The sequence below is a fragment of the Emydura macquarii genome, unplaced genomic scaffold (assembly GCF_026122565.2).
Source record: "Emydura macquarii macquarii isolate MOO-44397 ecotype Brisbane River unplaced genomic scaffold, CSIRO-AGI_Emac_v2 contig_1483, whole genome shotgun sequence".
NCBI classification, from domain to species: domain Eukaryota; kingdom Metazoa; phylum Chordata; order Testudines; family Chelidae; genus Emydura; species Emydura macquarii.
Window position 1 is genome coordinate 8,789,256 of NW_027131620.1, and position 16,321 is coordinate 8,805,576.

General features: G+C 40.1%; 1 protein-coding gene and 1 long non-coding RNA gene across 10 annotated transcripts in view; one reads left to right on the top strand and one right to left on the bottom strand.

The window, feature by feature from the left end:
• The window catches only part of PHACTR3 (phosphatase and actin regulator 3), a 156,878-nt gene that overhangs the window by 110,401 nt on the left and 30,156 nt on the right, over nt 1–16,321 (bottom strand). Inside the window, exon 1 of one of the 8 annotated variants that reach the window (XM_067554148.1) lies at nt 7,298–7,580. The exons of the other annotated variants lie outside the window; for them this stretch is intronic. Within the exon in view, the coding sequence (XP_067410249.1) occupies nt 7,298–7,331 (34 nt within the window). The 5' untranslated portion in view covers nt 7,332–7,580. Of the gene's footprint in view, nt 1–7,297; nt 7,581–16,321 lie in introns of those variants that run through there. 8 annotated transcript variants of the gene reach the window in all.
• LOC137157045 (uncharacterized) overlaps nt 1–16,321 on the top strand; it is a 34,992-nt gene that overhangs the window by 8,771 nt on the left and 9,900 nt on the right. For both annotated transcript variants that reach the window (XR_010920984.1, XR_010920983.1), the window contains exons 2-3: nt 10,385–10,569; nt 14,743–15,000. This is a non-coding gene — a long non-coding RNA (uncharacterized lncRNA). The remainder of the gene's footprint in view (nt 1–10,384; nt 10,570–14,742; nt 15,001–16,321) is intronic.

Genomic DNA, 16,321 nt, shown 5'->3' on the forward strand with positions numbered 1-16,321 from the left:
AAAGAAATAGTTTTCTACCGAATAAGCAGATTAAGCAGAGAATTGGGAATGGACTATTATGTTAAACATATTACATGCTAGCCATCACGCTACACATATACTATCTTTCCTCACTCTTCAGATAGCTTTCTGCGGTAAGTATTGGTCTTTCAGACACCCTCAGTTGTTAATTATAAAACACTTCAATGCTCAACCACATACATTTAGCTATCTTGATGACTTTTACCTTTTGGCTATGCTGGAAAATGACCCTGACATATGTGCATCATGTGGCCATGTGTTCCATGAAATAAGCTCCACCATATACCTGATTAGTACGGGGCATGAAAAATTAATTCCTCTAAGAAGTGTTTGTTTGCTAGGTCCCCACAGGTCTGGAAGCCTGGATCACACTGAGAAGATGTGAGGGCCAGTGAAACTTTCCCTATGTTCTTGGTGTGCACATTCTAAGTAAAAGTAATTCTTTTCCTGAAAAGAAGAAGAGGGTGGTGACACTTAATGGCATCAAAGTGGGGGGAAAAGCACCACATCCAGATAAATAAATTAAAATCCCACTTCCCAGAAGCCAAGCGAAATAAAGCTGCTCTCTTAAAACATTTAACTAGCAGCAGAAGGGACCAATATAAAGCTTCAGAATCCAAATACAGCAACATCTTTCCCAGCTCTTACAGGAGGGGGCGGGAAATAAAAAAAAAGCTCAGATAAACTTTTAAAATGTAAATGCACTTAGAGGGCAGTGGATAGCAAACCAGTAATGGCTGGAGAAAGGCTTGTGAGCTAATGTTCTTAACTGGTGGGAGATTGAACACCTGCAAGTTTTCTATGTTTGCAGGTCAAAAATCCAATATGGTGTTAACAGAAATGTGATCTTGACCTCAATGGCAGTTGCCTGTATTTGGTTTTATCCACTATTTGACTTATGCTGTTTTAATGCTTTGAACTTGCCTAATTTTTCAGAGGTCTTGCAACACTAATTGTGTACCACAATACATCTTTCATATGCAGAAATAATGTTTAGAAAGGGGGGAGTATACACTGAATATACACACTAATACATAGTCTTACATGCATAACTGCAAATACAAGTGTCTAATTACTTTTGCTGTTTCAGGTATCTAATTTGTATGCATAACTGACACAATCGTGCCCACCTGTTCGGCACGCAGCTGGATGTACAAATTGGATATGTCCAAATGGGGCCTAGTTCTTTTGAACATCTGGCTCTGGGTATCCGGAGGTAGACGAGCCCTAAAGAGTCGGGATCCATATATAGAATACAGAGTGGGCCTAGGTCTGTCTATGAAGCCAGATCAGCTGGGAGCAACAAATTAATGAGGAAGATGTGAATGATGATTGGGCATTGCTTAAGAACATTTTACTAGGTGCCTGAAAGCCACAACCAAGGAAGAAGGCAGTATTGGTTAAAAACCTGAGCTGGTTTAGAGGGGAAGTGAAGGCAGCTATAAAAAATATTATATAACAAATGAAAGAAAGGGGAAGTTGATAGTAATGAATTTAAATCAGAAGCTAAGAACTGTAGAAAATTGATATGGGAAGCAAAGGGGCACAAGGAGAAACCTATGACCAGCAGAGGTAAGGACAATGGAGAGAGTTTTCTAAGTATATTAGGAACAAAAAGAATCCTGACAATAGTGATGATCCATTCCTAGGTGGAAATGATAGAATTAGCAATAATAATGTTGAAATAATGGCAGAAGTGTTCTGTAAATATTTCTATTGTATATTCATATCCTATGATTACAGTCTTTCCAGTCCACTAGTGTCATAGGAGGATGTTTAACAGCAGCTGCTAAAGTCAGACATATTTAAATCAGCAAGTCCAGATAACTTGCATACAAGAGTTTTAAAAGAGCTGCACAGACACACTGTAAGCGAATCTCTGCCCTCAAGTAATTACAACCTTAATTGGCCAGTCGGATACAAGGGTGGCAGAAAGCCTAGTATCTCCATTTTATTAGTGGGCAAAACTGAGGCACAGACTTAATGACTTGTCCAAGGTGTTACAAGAAGTTTTGCAGAGCCAGGTTTTCAACCCAGATCTCCTGCATCCCAGTCCAGAGCTTTAATGACAAGACAGTGCTCCTGTCACAGAGAAGTAAGTACTTCAAAGAGCAATCTTTATGAGGCAGATCCTAAGATGATCTTATAGTATTTCCCATACCTCCAAAGAGATGCAACATCATTGTGAATCGAAGAAATGGGGGCTCTTCAAAATATAATTACAGACTGAACTCATTGTTCCCAAACGTCACTCCATGGCTTATCTACTCCAGAGAGCATTAACATTGACCGAAGTTAGGCGGACAGTAGAAAGTACTGTAATAAAATACAATAAAGTGCAGTAGTCTCATGTTTGCTGTAATTGCCTGTTTCATAAATGCATTATTACAGCCAATGTTGAGATGTTTTTCCTGGGCTCTCTCGATAAAATGGTGCCGAGATTTGTGCCGTGAGCAGAAGAGAAGGGGATTCTGTTCACTTCACTCTTGTGCTTTCAGCTCAGATGGCGATGCATTGACTTGGCATCCTACGCTTTCAAAAACCCTTCATCGTGTGTGAGTGTGAGTGATGGCTGTCCTTGGGCACTGTAGAAGAAACAGTGGAGACCTAACATAGGATTTAGACATCCATTAAGCCTTCACTGACAGGATTAGTGTTCTCAAGGAATCTGAAGAGGAGCAGAAAGGTGGTAGAAGCCTAGCGTTTGAGTTACAGAGAGCTAAGTTCCATACTGAATGTTCTGAGGGCAGATTCCTTCATTCTACCTTGCTGCTTCTGGAAAATCCTCAGGTATACATAAGACTTGCCAGACTGGATCAGACTAGTGGTCCATCTAGTCCAATATCCTTTCTCCAGCTGCGGGTGCCAGCTGCTTCAGAAGAAGGCACAAAGCTGTCTTTCCTACTACAAAACGTGAGGGCAGGAGGCTCTCATCCCTATTGCACAGTCCCCTCTCTCTGCCATTCCCTTCCCACCTCCACACGTAGACAAATTGTCCGAATTCAAAGAGAAAAAGCAGAGTGAAATAACAGTGTGAACCGATTCCAGGTACTAATTCAACAACAAACTAAACCAATTTACCACATGGGCCTCTGGGATTTCCATAAAACACTGCATGGTTTGTTAGTTAGGTCTTAGACAGTGCCCATTCATTGAGAGGCATTTATATCCTTCAAGTTAGCATCTCTCTTCCTTCTCCAACCAGCTATTCACCCTCACTAACTCTGTAAACCACAAAAATCTATGTTAAGTGTCTGGCTCAAAACCACATGGAAAGGAAATTCTAAGGCAGAGCTGAAAATCCATTTTACCCACTCTAAGGTATGCGTCTCATCTCTGCTTGCTCACTCACCACAAAATAAGTGGAGGTCAAGAGTTTCAGTTGGGACTCTGAACTTTTGTTAAGGAAGACCATTTATATTACTTTAACATAGCTTTGTATGTATTGTACTATTTACATAAGGGCAGAGAAATTTCCTTCTGACATTGTGAGGTGTACGACTAGGGTGACCAGATAGCAAGTGTGATTTTTAAAATCGGGATGCGGGTGGAGGGTAAATGGCACCTACATAAGGAAAAAGCCCCAAATATCGGGACCAACCCTATAAAATCAGGACATCTGGTCACCCTACGTAAAACTTCTGCAGAGCTGAGAACAAATAGATGAATTGATTTTGATTTATTGGCCTTTGCTATATTAATCTTACTATACATTCATAGCCTAAATCGCAATGATTGCAACAGAGCCATTAGAACATATGATAGGATGTGGATTAACATGACTACCAACTGCATGTGTTATGCATATTGACTATGCACTAAAACTCTAATTGTGAAACCTTCAATTGCTTGTTAATGGAGCCTACACTATCTTATCTGTGTTTATCTTTGTAACCAAGAAGTTCTCCACAAGGACCACTGAAACCATACTCTACCCTTTGGTATGTAAACCTAGTCACAGAATGTATACGATAGGCAGGGCAGATAGCACCACTATATGGTTGCCTGACACTTCCAACGATGAGACCCTGTTTTCGGTTGTTTATAATTTTAGCAAACTTGAACCATTTGGGCTGAAATTTTCCATAACCGGTAGGTGTGTGTGTGTGTGTGTGTGTGTGTGGGGGGGTGTTTACATGGGGTGTGTGAGTGGGGTGTTGGAATTTCAGCCAAAATGGATCAACCATCTGAAAATGAAACTAAGGAAAATACTTTGTGCCTACGTGAAAATAAACACACACTCTGGCAACCTTTTTCTTTGAAATGCTTTAGCACCCCCATGCTCTGGAACCAGGGGCTCAAAATGTGTTAGGGGAATGTCTTGTGTGTCAGGGATGTGCCTTTTACCATCCCTGTGAAAATCTGCCAAAATTTGACCAATTTATAAGCCTTTGAAAAACTGCAGTTCACACATGCTGAATTTTAGCAGCTAAAATCTCTGAAAATTCCATCTTCACTGAGCATGCTCGAGCCCCTCACAGCTTCTAATGCTGACCAGACAGCACACACACCATCCTCCCACCGGGACTATGTATGCTCCGTTCCCTCACGGCTTCTATAGTGCACCACCCCTACAAAGCACAACTGATGCACGCTTCAGCCCCAGGCTACCCAGGGCTCAGAAGGACTTTCCTTATGATGATTGCTCCCAACTGCTCCTGGGCAGGGTGGGGCTGGCACTGGAACTGAGGATAGGTCTTCACTCGTGGCGGCACTGCTGGGGATCGATTCTTCAGGCTCGATATAGCGGCAGGGGAGACCCACTCAATTGATCCAGAAGTCAACTCAATAAATCCACCCCCGCACGAAGACAGGAAGGCGTTTCCTGTCGACGCAGCATAGTAGGGATGCTGTGCTAATTAGAATTTAGGGAGTCAACTGCTGTCGAATTTTGCCACGAGTGTAGACCAGGCCTGAGATTAAGGTGCCTGTCTGTCCTGTGCTCTAAGCTGGCACCCAGGCAGAATGGAGGAGGAGGCCCTCTGATTCTAATGCAGAGAACACACACAGCTGATTTAGGGCCCGGGGGGTGGGAAGGAGTAGATTGGGTCAAGGAGACTGGGACTGAGGGAGAGAACTGACTGGGAATTGGAGGGGAAGATTGGGAGTTGCTGGGCAAGCAGATAGGCACCAGAAGCTGTAGCGGGGGGAGACTGGGACTTGGAGCTGGTGAGGGAAATCAGGGACAGGGATGAGGAGCTAGTTGCCTTGTGAGGATGACACTAAGTTTGGATGAGATGCTGGGGAGAAGGGAAAGACTGAGACTATATACCATTTGGGGAGGAAATAGGCAGAGGGAAGGAGCAATGGATCGTACAAAGAATGGATATGGCGGGGGATGATCTGGGCAAAGAGACTGGGACTGAATGGGAGGAGGGGTGAATATTGGGATTCAGACAGTGATCCCAGAGAACTAGATGAGGACTGGCTAGGAGGACTGGATGAGAAGTCTGAGGAGTGGAGGCTGGGAAGGCAAGGAGAATGGGATGGGGGGACATGGCTCCAGGGGTGGGAAAGAGACAGGTTGGAGGGGATGGGGCAAAAGGGGTCAAGCTTGGGGGGAACAAGTAGAAAAGTTCAGTGCTCACTGGAGCACACCCCACTCCAGAGTCTGGAATGGAACCCCAGATTCCTGAGTTTCACCGTTTCTCTGCTGTCAGCAAATGCTGTGAAACTGACCAGCAAAATGTATCCCATTGCCCCTCTGGTGCTGGCTCTCAAGTAGAATGACAACCTACAACTGCTATTGGTTACTCAGTTAGCTCAAGTGACAGAGCCCTGTGCAGATAAGCTAAAGTTTCCAATCATGCTGACAACCCATGTGGGTGTCAATATGATGCCACATGATAAAATTTTTTTTTTCAGTTGGCTCTTTTATAAACCAAGGAATTTAAACACAAAAATACTATGTTAAAAATACATTAAGGTAGCAAAGTCAAGGACCCAAAAGTTAAGTGTCAGAAATAAGGTTGCCTGTACAATCTTAATGATGTGCTTTAACATATTATTTGTGTGTGTGAGATGCATAAATATATAAGACTGTGTATGATGTATTCTCCATCAAAGTATAGTACTAAGAGTTCTTTAAAAAAGGTCAGAAAGAATAGTTTAACTAAAACATCTTCAGTTTCTCTTTTGCCTTGTTTGTATGGAAGCCATAGACAGATTTCAGAACAGCTTTTCACATACCAGATGAATAATATCCAGGAGGAGTGGGGGTGTGAAAGAATTCTTTTTTTGTGTGTGTGCATTTCATTTTATTGGGTGTTTGATCTGAGCATCATGTGTGTACAAATTACCAAAGGTCTTAAGCTTTCATCATATGCAATTGAAAATGCTTCCATGTACAGTATAGGAAATTCCTTAATTTTTCTAATTGATTTTAGGATTGGATTGAACAGGTGTGTCTCATTATCTTTGTTACTGAATGTCATCATTTTAATGCTTCATCCTTACAATGCTATGCAAAATGCATTCACATAAATGCTGGACAACTGCTACATTACACTAAATACATTATGAGTGTTGCTGGAAATCAGATAATCACTTCCCCATCAGTGCTCTAGATCGAGAAACGTGCTGCCCAACTCTACACTGACACAATACTTAACTGGAAAACCCTGCCACGCTTATATCTGAAAGAATTTGACTTCCCAAATATCAGTAAATCAGTGTTTCTTGTTCCCCTGAGGTGGTCTGCACTGCAACTTTAAAAAGACACTGACCAATAACTCTGAAGCCAAACACATGCAACAAACAGTTCCACAATGAATCTAACACCTTAGATATTTGTAGTTTTGGAGAGAAATGTTCTTGACTAAAATATGTTTCTTAACTTGTGCAGCACAAGCTGAGAAGAACAATACTGAATTATTAGCAGAGATATGGGCAGAATAACCTAATAGGTCTCCTTTATCTCCTATGATCTCTACTGGTAAGGAAAATACCAGAACAAGTTACACATCAAATAAATATTCCACATTTCTTATGGATGCTTTTTTTTTAAATCACTAAAAGCCAGCTCCACACCCCAGATACGTTACATTGTCTGACAATTTATGTTGAACATGTAAACAAAAGTATAGTCACTAAAGAAAAAATATCTACTCTAAAATCTCGAGTATTTCTACAATGTCCACCTCCACTAGAACTTCTGATTAACCTAATCTAACACATTTACAAAAGAATCTATGGTATCTTTAAAAAAAAGTCACCAATAACCTGGAGTAAACATTTATTGACCTTCATATCATTTCTTCTATTTCTTATTACTCACCCCTGGGTGCTGCTGCCTCTTGCTCAGAGCACATTGAATGCAGCAGCTTGATCCAAGAAGGAAAATTATTAATTTTCAGCTTTCCTTATTATCGCTTGAAATTTCTTCACCTCTTCTTTTTTAAGTCATATAAAAATATAAGGGCAGACCTCTTCAGGGTCTAGAGAGATTCTGTTTACATTATGTACAAAGGATGAATGCATTTCCTATTTTAAACAGGAAAATCACGTCCTCGCTGACAGCTGCCTGGATCATTTATGTTATATTGTGTGTAATTGTAAAATCCTAATGCAATGTTCAAAATCGTTCGTGCTTTTCTAAATGGAAGACCAGATGAAAATCTGCAAATCAACTTGTCTTCATTCTGCAAGTTTCTCTTTCCTGTAGAAGAAGCTGAAAGTCACTCTTTATTCCACAAAGCTTTTAAACTGGAGACACTGAGGAAGAAAAGAAGGGTATTGGAAGACCCATAGAACCATCTTAGTACTGAAACCAAACCCTTAGGAATATTATTGCTCACTAAGGTGCCTCTGTCAATCCCACTGTAGCTGTTACTCAGCTCCCACATTAAACCCGTGATTCCCTTCTCCCTAGGCAATTTTGTTTTATAGCACTGTCAGCAAACTGCTGCAGCCACTGTTTGAAAGGATTCCAGCCTAAATTACAGTAGTGAAAGCCTGCTCAAGGCGTCTTGCTGGTTTTTTCTCCCAGTATATTTAAATTTGATCATACTCCCCACCTAACCTTCACCAAGCTCCCTGCAATGTAGGCAAACAAAGCTTTTCCTTCCTCTTCCAATCTTAAATGCTTTCATTAGGGGACTCGACATTAAAATGTTTTGGAGAGACAGATGCTCCAGCATTAGAGCAAAGAAGCAGAAAAAAAGGAAGACGCCCTGTGAACAGCTGCACAGCTCTGTGCTTCAAGCAAGCAATATATCAAAACAATTTTGTACATTATTTTGTCACTAGGAATGTATTATTACCATCTAAATTGAAAATCACTGCTGCTTTCCTGCAGGAGGGCAAATGCAGACCTGAATCCACAACCACTGACCTGCTCTGTTCTTTCTATAGCTCCAACAAAGATAATAAGCACAAATGGGTAAACCCACAACGTTCTGGTTTGACAATGTATCTGCTTGAAAGGTGTTGATACCGAATGAGGCAAAGAGAGAGCTACAGGAATTCCTGCATAGTTTGTGGGATTAATCAACATGTATGTTTCTCTGCTGACATCTAATTCTGCCAGCTGCTCCAGCTCCCTACAGATTGTTCATAAATACCTTGTTCCTATTATTCAGCACCTTTATCTTGAATGTGTGTGAATATTGGATACTTAGTCCATGTGTTCAAGATGACATTTCTTCACTTTAAGAACCCTATATATAAGATGGGACATTGGAAAGAGAATAAATTATGGTGGGGAAAATGGGATAAAAATATCTTAGGTGACTTTTTTTAACCAGTCAACAAAAACACTATCAATATAGGTTGAAACGCACAAGCAAGACACTTTCATAGCTACCCCTTGCCACATCTGGCCTGAGTTTTTTTGCAGTCTAAGAGGAGCCTTTACAATCTGTGAGCTAGATTCTTTTCAATTAAAAGATGAAATTTCCATGGACAGCTTTGAAAACAACTTTTTCTTTTAGTTTTTGTAGAAATTTATCATCGGGAGGAGCAGAGCAGGCACGCTTTCTGACCACCTCTACTCAGTAGCCTCCATTACTGGCATCTGAAAAAGTTAGAGAGGAAAGTATCTGTTTTGTAAACCATAATCTGTAAATATCTTTGATTTATTTTTTTACGGAAGATTCCTAAATATTTTAAGCACCAAGTTAAATAGACTGTGAACATATTTCACCAATTTATATGCAATACTCAAAATGTAGTACTACAAACATTTCTGGAAAAGATCTCCAATTTAAAGTATCAAGCACCTGTAAAACAACTCAAGCAGATTAGCCCTCTGGAATTGTTCGTATAAATGCATTTCCAAAGTCTAAGGAAAAAATTTGCTGTGTCTAAAATAGGTGCTCTTGGAAAATTTTATCCCAGATCTAAAATAAATCATTGTCCTTAGGCTCACTGTGAGATAGGCGTGCATAGGCCCTTCTCTAACTGAACATGTGAATTTTTCCAAGGTTCTTCAGAGTCCTTGGTGCCTTTTCTAATGCTTCCTCCATTGTTGTCCATAGTAACTTAGTGACTGTGAAAATTGTCCCATTGCTCAGTAACTGTGAACAGGCTGGTGGGCAGCTTTGATACTGACAAATCGCCCATTTGGATAAAACGGCAAGAATCACATGGATGATGCGAGTGTTGGCTAACGACTCTGTGCGTGCATACGTGCAAGGAACATGCAAGCATAACAAGCCACAGCCAAATAGCTGCAAACACCTCCGATCATCGGCCAGGATAGAATCTGGAACCTACAGAACCATAAGCCCCAAAAACTTGAACAAATCAATCAATGAACAGCCTGCTTCTTACTCCCTGGGGAGTGCCACTAAAGAACAACTTGCAATAAAGGCATGGTCCTTAGCCCATTGAATTCAATTGGAGAGTTTCCATTGACTTCAATGAGCTTTGGACCATGCCTTAAGTGAATGTTACACAAAGGTGATGCCCAGTTAAGGACACTTGTATTTTCCAGGTATGATCTTGCACACCTAATCCCCATGTATAGGTGTAGTTTACACTGAAACATGGGAGTTTAACCTTTAGTATGGTCGTGGGTTTTTTGTTTTTGTTAAGACAACTTTAAAATTCTTCCATAGAATAAATACAATTCTTTGTGGAATAAATGCAGTGACAGGGATTTTTTTTTCCAAGCAATTTCAAAACGCTGTGTCCTTTTTAAATATTATCCTTCTCCATTATTTCACAGCTTGTTAGTGTGATGAGATCTTGTTCAGGTTATCAATTGCCCCTTCTCTCAGGTCATTGATCTAACTTGCTACTCAGTAAATACTCTGTTATAACCTCCCAGGCACATGTGGCCAAGTTTAATGTTTCCCAGTCTGCTATGGATCTCAAGGAGAGACGGCTGTGGAGCCATTTTACAATTTTCCTCTCCTTGCAGAACTGGCTGCCAAATGGATAATTCCTGATGGAGGGAAGCTACGACTGGGCTGGTGGTTGAGCCTTAGCTCATAACAATGGATGATCGACTAAGGCAGGGGAAGCAAAGAGGTGGAAGAAAGAAAAGTGCTGCTACTCCAGGAATATGCAAGTGGAAAGTGTGTGTTCTGTTAAAACACATTTAAGGTATTGGCCATTTTCCAGAATATTTTTTTTAAAATGGTCTTATGCTATATTTTAATATATCGCTATTTGTCCCTCCTTCTGTGTGTAATATGCACATAACTTTTTCTCTTGTACTGATCTGTCCTGAGAAATCACATGGTAACTGAGGGCCCGGCTTTCAAATGTAGTTGCCTGAAGTTTAAGCACCCCATCTGTATTTGGGCCACAAAGACCCCCCGATATAGCAAAGTGCTTAAGCATATGCTTAATTTTAATTATGTGAGTAGTCTCATTAAAATCAACAGGACTCCTCATGTGCTTAAGTGCTTTGCTGATCTGGGGCCTAAATCCACCTGAATGCTGGAATTTCAGGCACCACGATTTGAAAACTTGGCCTAAGCCTTCAAACTATGCTGAAGAAAAGACTTTCCCCTATTAGAAAACTTGATTGCATACTATTCAGATTAGCTGTCCTGGTCAGTGACTGTGGAGCTGTGTAGCATGGATGCAGATATGACGGAAGAGGCTCATAAAATGGATGATTGAGACTAATACCAGTCAAACTTTCTGTACAATTCTGAGAAGACAAAAGCAGCAACAATATGAAAGGGAAATACTTTATGCTGCTGGTCATAAACAATACCCCAAAACGATTTGAACTGGTTTAGTGTCAGGTTTTCCATGATAACAAATTAAATAAAAGGAAACTTTCCAGCATTTATGGAAGCCAGGCTTTTCAGTTTGGGTGTCTGCAGGAGATTTAGAACTCTCTACTGTGTGTCTCCAGTACCCCTGGCAATTTACATTAATTAAATGGAATAAATCATTTCTAAAGCAAGTTCATACCCTAAAAGATCTTAATAAGCTGAAATCCCCTGATACATTTTGGCTTTTCTTTCTTACAAAGGAACTTTGCAGTATTGGGGAATAACGTTTTTGCTTAATATTCTGTGCAAATATATTTTGAGTGAGTTTAGTAAAGTGCTAGGAAACAAATATCCTTCATGTAAGCTTATCTCTTGGGGATGGGCAAATAGCATCAGGTGTTGCCTGCACCTAATCTGCTAAAGGATACCTGTGGCAAATCTTTTGGCAAATAGTGGATGTATCTTTGGGTTGTATATAAGGTGAAAGGAGTCAAAACTGTTGCTGGTGCAAATGTATGAGCCTTGATCCAAGTCATGCAGTGTTCCTTGCAACTATGCTGAAGAACACTTACCAGGCAATAGAAAAAAAGGCTCTCAACTTTTGCAAAAGGATCTTCCTTTTTACTTAACTCTAGTTAATTTGCAGTCACATGCCCCATTCTAGAGAGAGAGATTCAGCCTCCATCTCAGGTTTTACACTCACTCTGTTCAACAAGCAACTTATTGTGGGCATGCACCCAATTTAGATGGTCAGAGGTCTGATTTGCAGGTTTGGGGGAAGGGGAGGAGGGTGTTTAGAGAGGTTCCCAGCTACCTGACTGGCATCTGCCAATACATATTTTTAGGCGCCATCAGATGTGTGTGTATAATGTTTCAGTACCGTCTTTTTCCAATAAAATACACCTTAAGAATGCCTAAAATAGAAAGCAGTACACATTTTAAAAACATACGAAGACAGGAAAAATTGGCATTTGAGAAATCCCTCACAAAATGATTTAATGAAGTATCTAATATAACTTGTTCAGCATTTCTGAAAAACTTTACTTCTAAATGGTTTTTGGATTTAATTTTGACTTTCTTCTATGGGTTTAATGAATACCTGCATAAAGAGGCACATTAATGAAGACTGGAACAATTACTCCTTTAGACCAGAAAACTGGTAGTTATCTCTATGAGATTACTTTTAGACCGCAGAATAAAAAAGCTTTGTTCTCCGATTATCACCGGCCTAAAGAGACATTTCTGTTTTCTAAAACCTTTTTCATTTGGTTGTATTTAAAGTGCTTGCACTGTTACGTTAGCTACCTCAGTAATGAACACTTATTCATTCCAAATTAGAAAAATGTATATAGCAGTTAGCAGAAAAAGGGATCAGATGTAACTCTGATATGCCATCAGTGTATTCCTGGAAACATCTTAAAGGACTCTACACTGTATACACATCATATGGCCCCCACCTCTTTGTTTCTTTTGATTTAGCTAGAATTTGGATTTAATTTTTTTTAATTTGCATAAAAGCCATCTATTGCCTCACTTTTTCAATAATGCCTGTTTCTTCTTGGAGCTTTTATCTTCTGGTACGCCTTACAAATTCACTATACTTGTAGGCAATTGCCGTGGGTCACTAACATAGTCATTAGGCGATTTAATCATGAAGACTCTTCTTCAGGCTTAACAATCACCATAAGAGGGAAAGAATGAAAAAGGCGCAACATTCTTCCTTTGTCTTTGACATTTCTAAAGTACCTATTTAAATAATATACTATTGTCCATTCCATTCACTGGCTTGTGCTTCACAGTGCAACCACTCTTATGCCATATTGTCATTTTGCTGTGCTGTTAAGTGGAGTTGCACCTAACTCTTAACTGGTGTGAGGGAAAATAAGGCCCAGTAATCTTGTCTGCAAACAATTTCACAGATTTGACTTTCTACCAGTCACTTCTGTAATCCAAAATGAATACAATGGGCAGGAAGTAAGGTATGATCAATAGCTGCAAGCTGTGAATGCTGTAGTTCACAGGTTGCCCCAGAATTTATAAAAGATTTGTGGTTTGTGGGGGGGAGGGGGGTAGGAATAATATGTGATCATATAGTCAAAGACTGTCATAATGCACACATGCAAAGGAGCAAATTAAGGTTGCCCAGGCAGCTTTAATTGTAATTTCCACACTTTTGAGTACCTGACTTTGCAACCTTAATGTTTTTCTAACATTGGTGTTTTTGGAGGAGGGGGCTGTAATTAATAGAAGGGTCAGATTCTGCCAGTCTTGCTCTACCTTGAGTTGTATCTTGCGCTATGTATAGTTCCACTGACTTTAGTGGGATTACAGAATCATATACTACTTACTGTGAGAAAGGGTGGGACAATCTGGCCCTAAATTAACTATATGCAAGTAGTTCTTATGTTCTGTAATAAGGCTTTATATTACTACTATTGACTTCAACAAGAACAGGAGCCGGCCTTTAGTTATTTTGAGAGAATAAAGAGAAGTTATCATACAATAGTTTGGTTATTTTTGCAATGGCAAGATATAATTCCATCATTTTAGCTGTTACTCCAACATTGCTGTCTCATTTAAAATCAAAATATTAATTCCCTTGCTAGGAACTTTTGCATCTGTTTATGTAACCCATGCAAATAAAATACCATACAAATAAAATATATATCCTCATCCATCAATTATTCATCCATGTTTTGACAGATGTCCCAAATGTATTCCTTTCACCTTCAAGCAGAAACATTCAAGCACACAAGGAAATCCCACTTGACCGAAGTTTGAAAAGGTTAAAAGCCCATGAATTAGCAACTGTGCATTTAAGGCTGGTAGAATAACTTGTGTAAACCAAGAAATAGCAAAGCCAGATTCATTCTGGCTGAATGCCAGGAATAATATGACCACATACAGAACAGTAATGATTTTCAGTGCTTGCTGACCACTAATGTGCTTTAACCAGCTTCTTGGGGTGGATTTGTATCGTTGTTAGACTATACTTGAAAGGTTAGGGTTTAATTGTTACAATGCTGTATTTTTCCTCTATCCTGCAAATACATACAAGAAACTTCTTGTAGTTTCTAATAGTCTTCACTACAGCTGGTGTAACCTGAAGCATTCTTGGGGCTCACTTTAGTACTGGCTAGCACGGGGCTTTATACAACTGTCATTGACTTCAGGAGGAGGAGGGTTTTTTGTAAGTACATATGTAAACATTAGCCCGCATTTGTATGCATAATTCAAATGTGCATTTATTGTATTTTTCACATGGAACTGTGGTTATCTAGCAAGAAAGCAACCAGTTAGAAATCAGTGGGTGCTTGAATTCATATGCATGCAGTTGTGACAATCTTAACGTAGATCACATGTGCAAATGACCATATGAAATGATTTTGTCTTATGGAATGTAGTCTGTCACATGTTTCAATTGCTATGAGAATTAAAAGCTGTGAGAATTATTGCAATTATGGAGGATTGACTGATATTGTAAAATAAATATACAGATACGTCCAGGTCAGATTGACAAGAATTGTCCAATTTTCTCATTTTATAGTTTGTTGCCTAGGAGTCCTTCTTGGATCCCTCACACGAAAATCCCAGGGGAATTTTGCAGTGTGGAATTGGACATATTAGGATTAAGATTGAAAAGTATCAACATAATATGTACTACCATGGATGTCTCCTTCAATTCATATTGAGAGGACTTGACAGTCATTTATGCTATCCTTTAAAAAAAGAACAGATCTATATTCAGCACCAAGGCCAGCTCAGAATCAGACGGTCTTTAAAAGAATCTAAATCAATGAACAAGGTAATGCTTTTAATAATCATTTGGAAATGGGTAAAACTATTGGTGCAGCAGAACAATCCTGTTGTGGGAGATTTTATGGATAATAGCCTAAATTTTGTGTACACACATCAAATTCCACGTTGGAAGGGAATACTATACTTCAGTGCAATGCAATACAAGATATACTTTCTTTGAGCAGCAATTCAGCCATAATGACACTAGTAGTGCCTCACTACACAACAGAAATGTGTGCACAGTAAAGGTAATATTTGGCAGGAGAACAGAAGGCAGAATTGGACCCTAAATGACTATTTGAATTATTCCTTGGAATATGAATATATACTAACTTTAGGCTAGATTGTGCCTGTAGGCCTGGTGCTGACCTAGGCCTGGAGTATCAGCGCCATCACCCCAGAAGAGGTTGTGCCTTACCCAGCCCTCCAAAGCACAACTCCGTCTTTGCTCCCCCTTGCTTTGTGGGATTGGGGATAGTAATCTGTAGCTGGCTTACAACGGCAGCAAATTACAACGTGCCTGTGATGGCACAGATGTACTGGGCCACTGTGTAGGGGCAGAGCTGTGGCTCGTTTCCACCTCCCTCTGCCTACTCCCTAACTACCGTTCCGGGGGAGGGACTAGTAAGTGGGCGTTCATAAACTTGTGGCCCAAATCTATGCATCTCAATTGGAGTGAAGTGCAGTGTACAAGGGACCCAAGTCTTTATGCATTTCCTGTATGTGAAAGTGACAAATGAGGTCCAGTATGACCTATTAAACGCCAGGCCAAATAGTGCTGTATTTGTACAGGAGTGGCACCTGGACACACAGGGGGAATATTGAAAGAATGGAACTGTGGCAGCCACTGACCAAGAAAGCTTTGGAAGTTACAGCATAAAACCTTTCACCATCAGCTCACTGTGCAGCTTCTCTGGAGACGCTAAAATAATAGGCTTGTGCTGGTAAAGGATTCAAGCATAAATCCCAGGAGAAGTACAATCATTGCACTGAGGTTAGTGTGATCCCTGGATACCTTCTCATCTAGGTGCAGGTGGCTCTTAATGGGCAGTTTCTCCTGTAAGGCTCACATGACCTAAGGTTTTCTATAAAGGCTGCATAAAACAGAGCTTGCCAGCCAGCAGTTAGAAGAGTAAAACATAAGAGTCTAAGCTTGCTATTACATTGCTATTTCAAGAGCATTCTATTTTGGTTCACTTTTAGGCATGGGGATGTACAAGCTGTCTCTTCTGTCTCCAAAAACTCTTACTCTCAACTATATAAACAAGTTACATAACCCTTTGCTGGAAGTTTGGGGCCAGATCCTCAGGTGGTGTAAACAAGTGTCG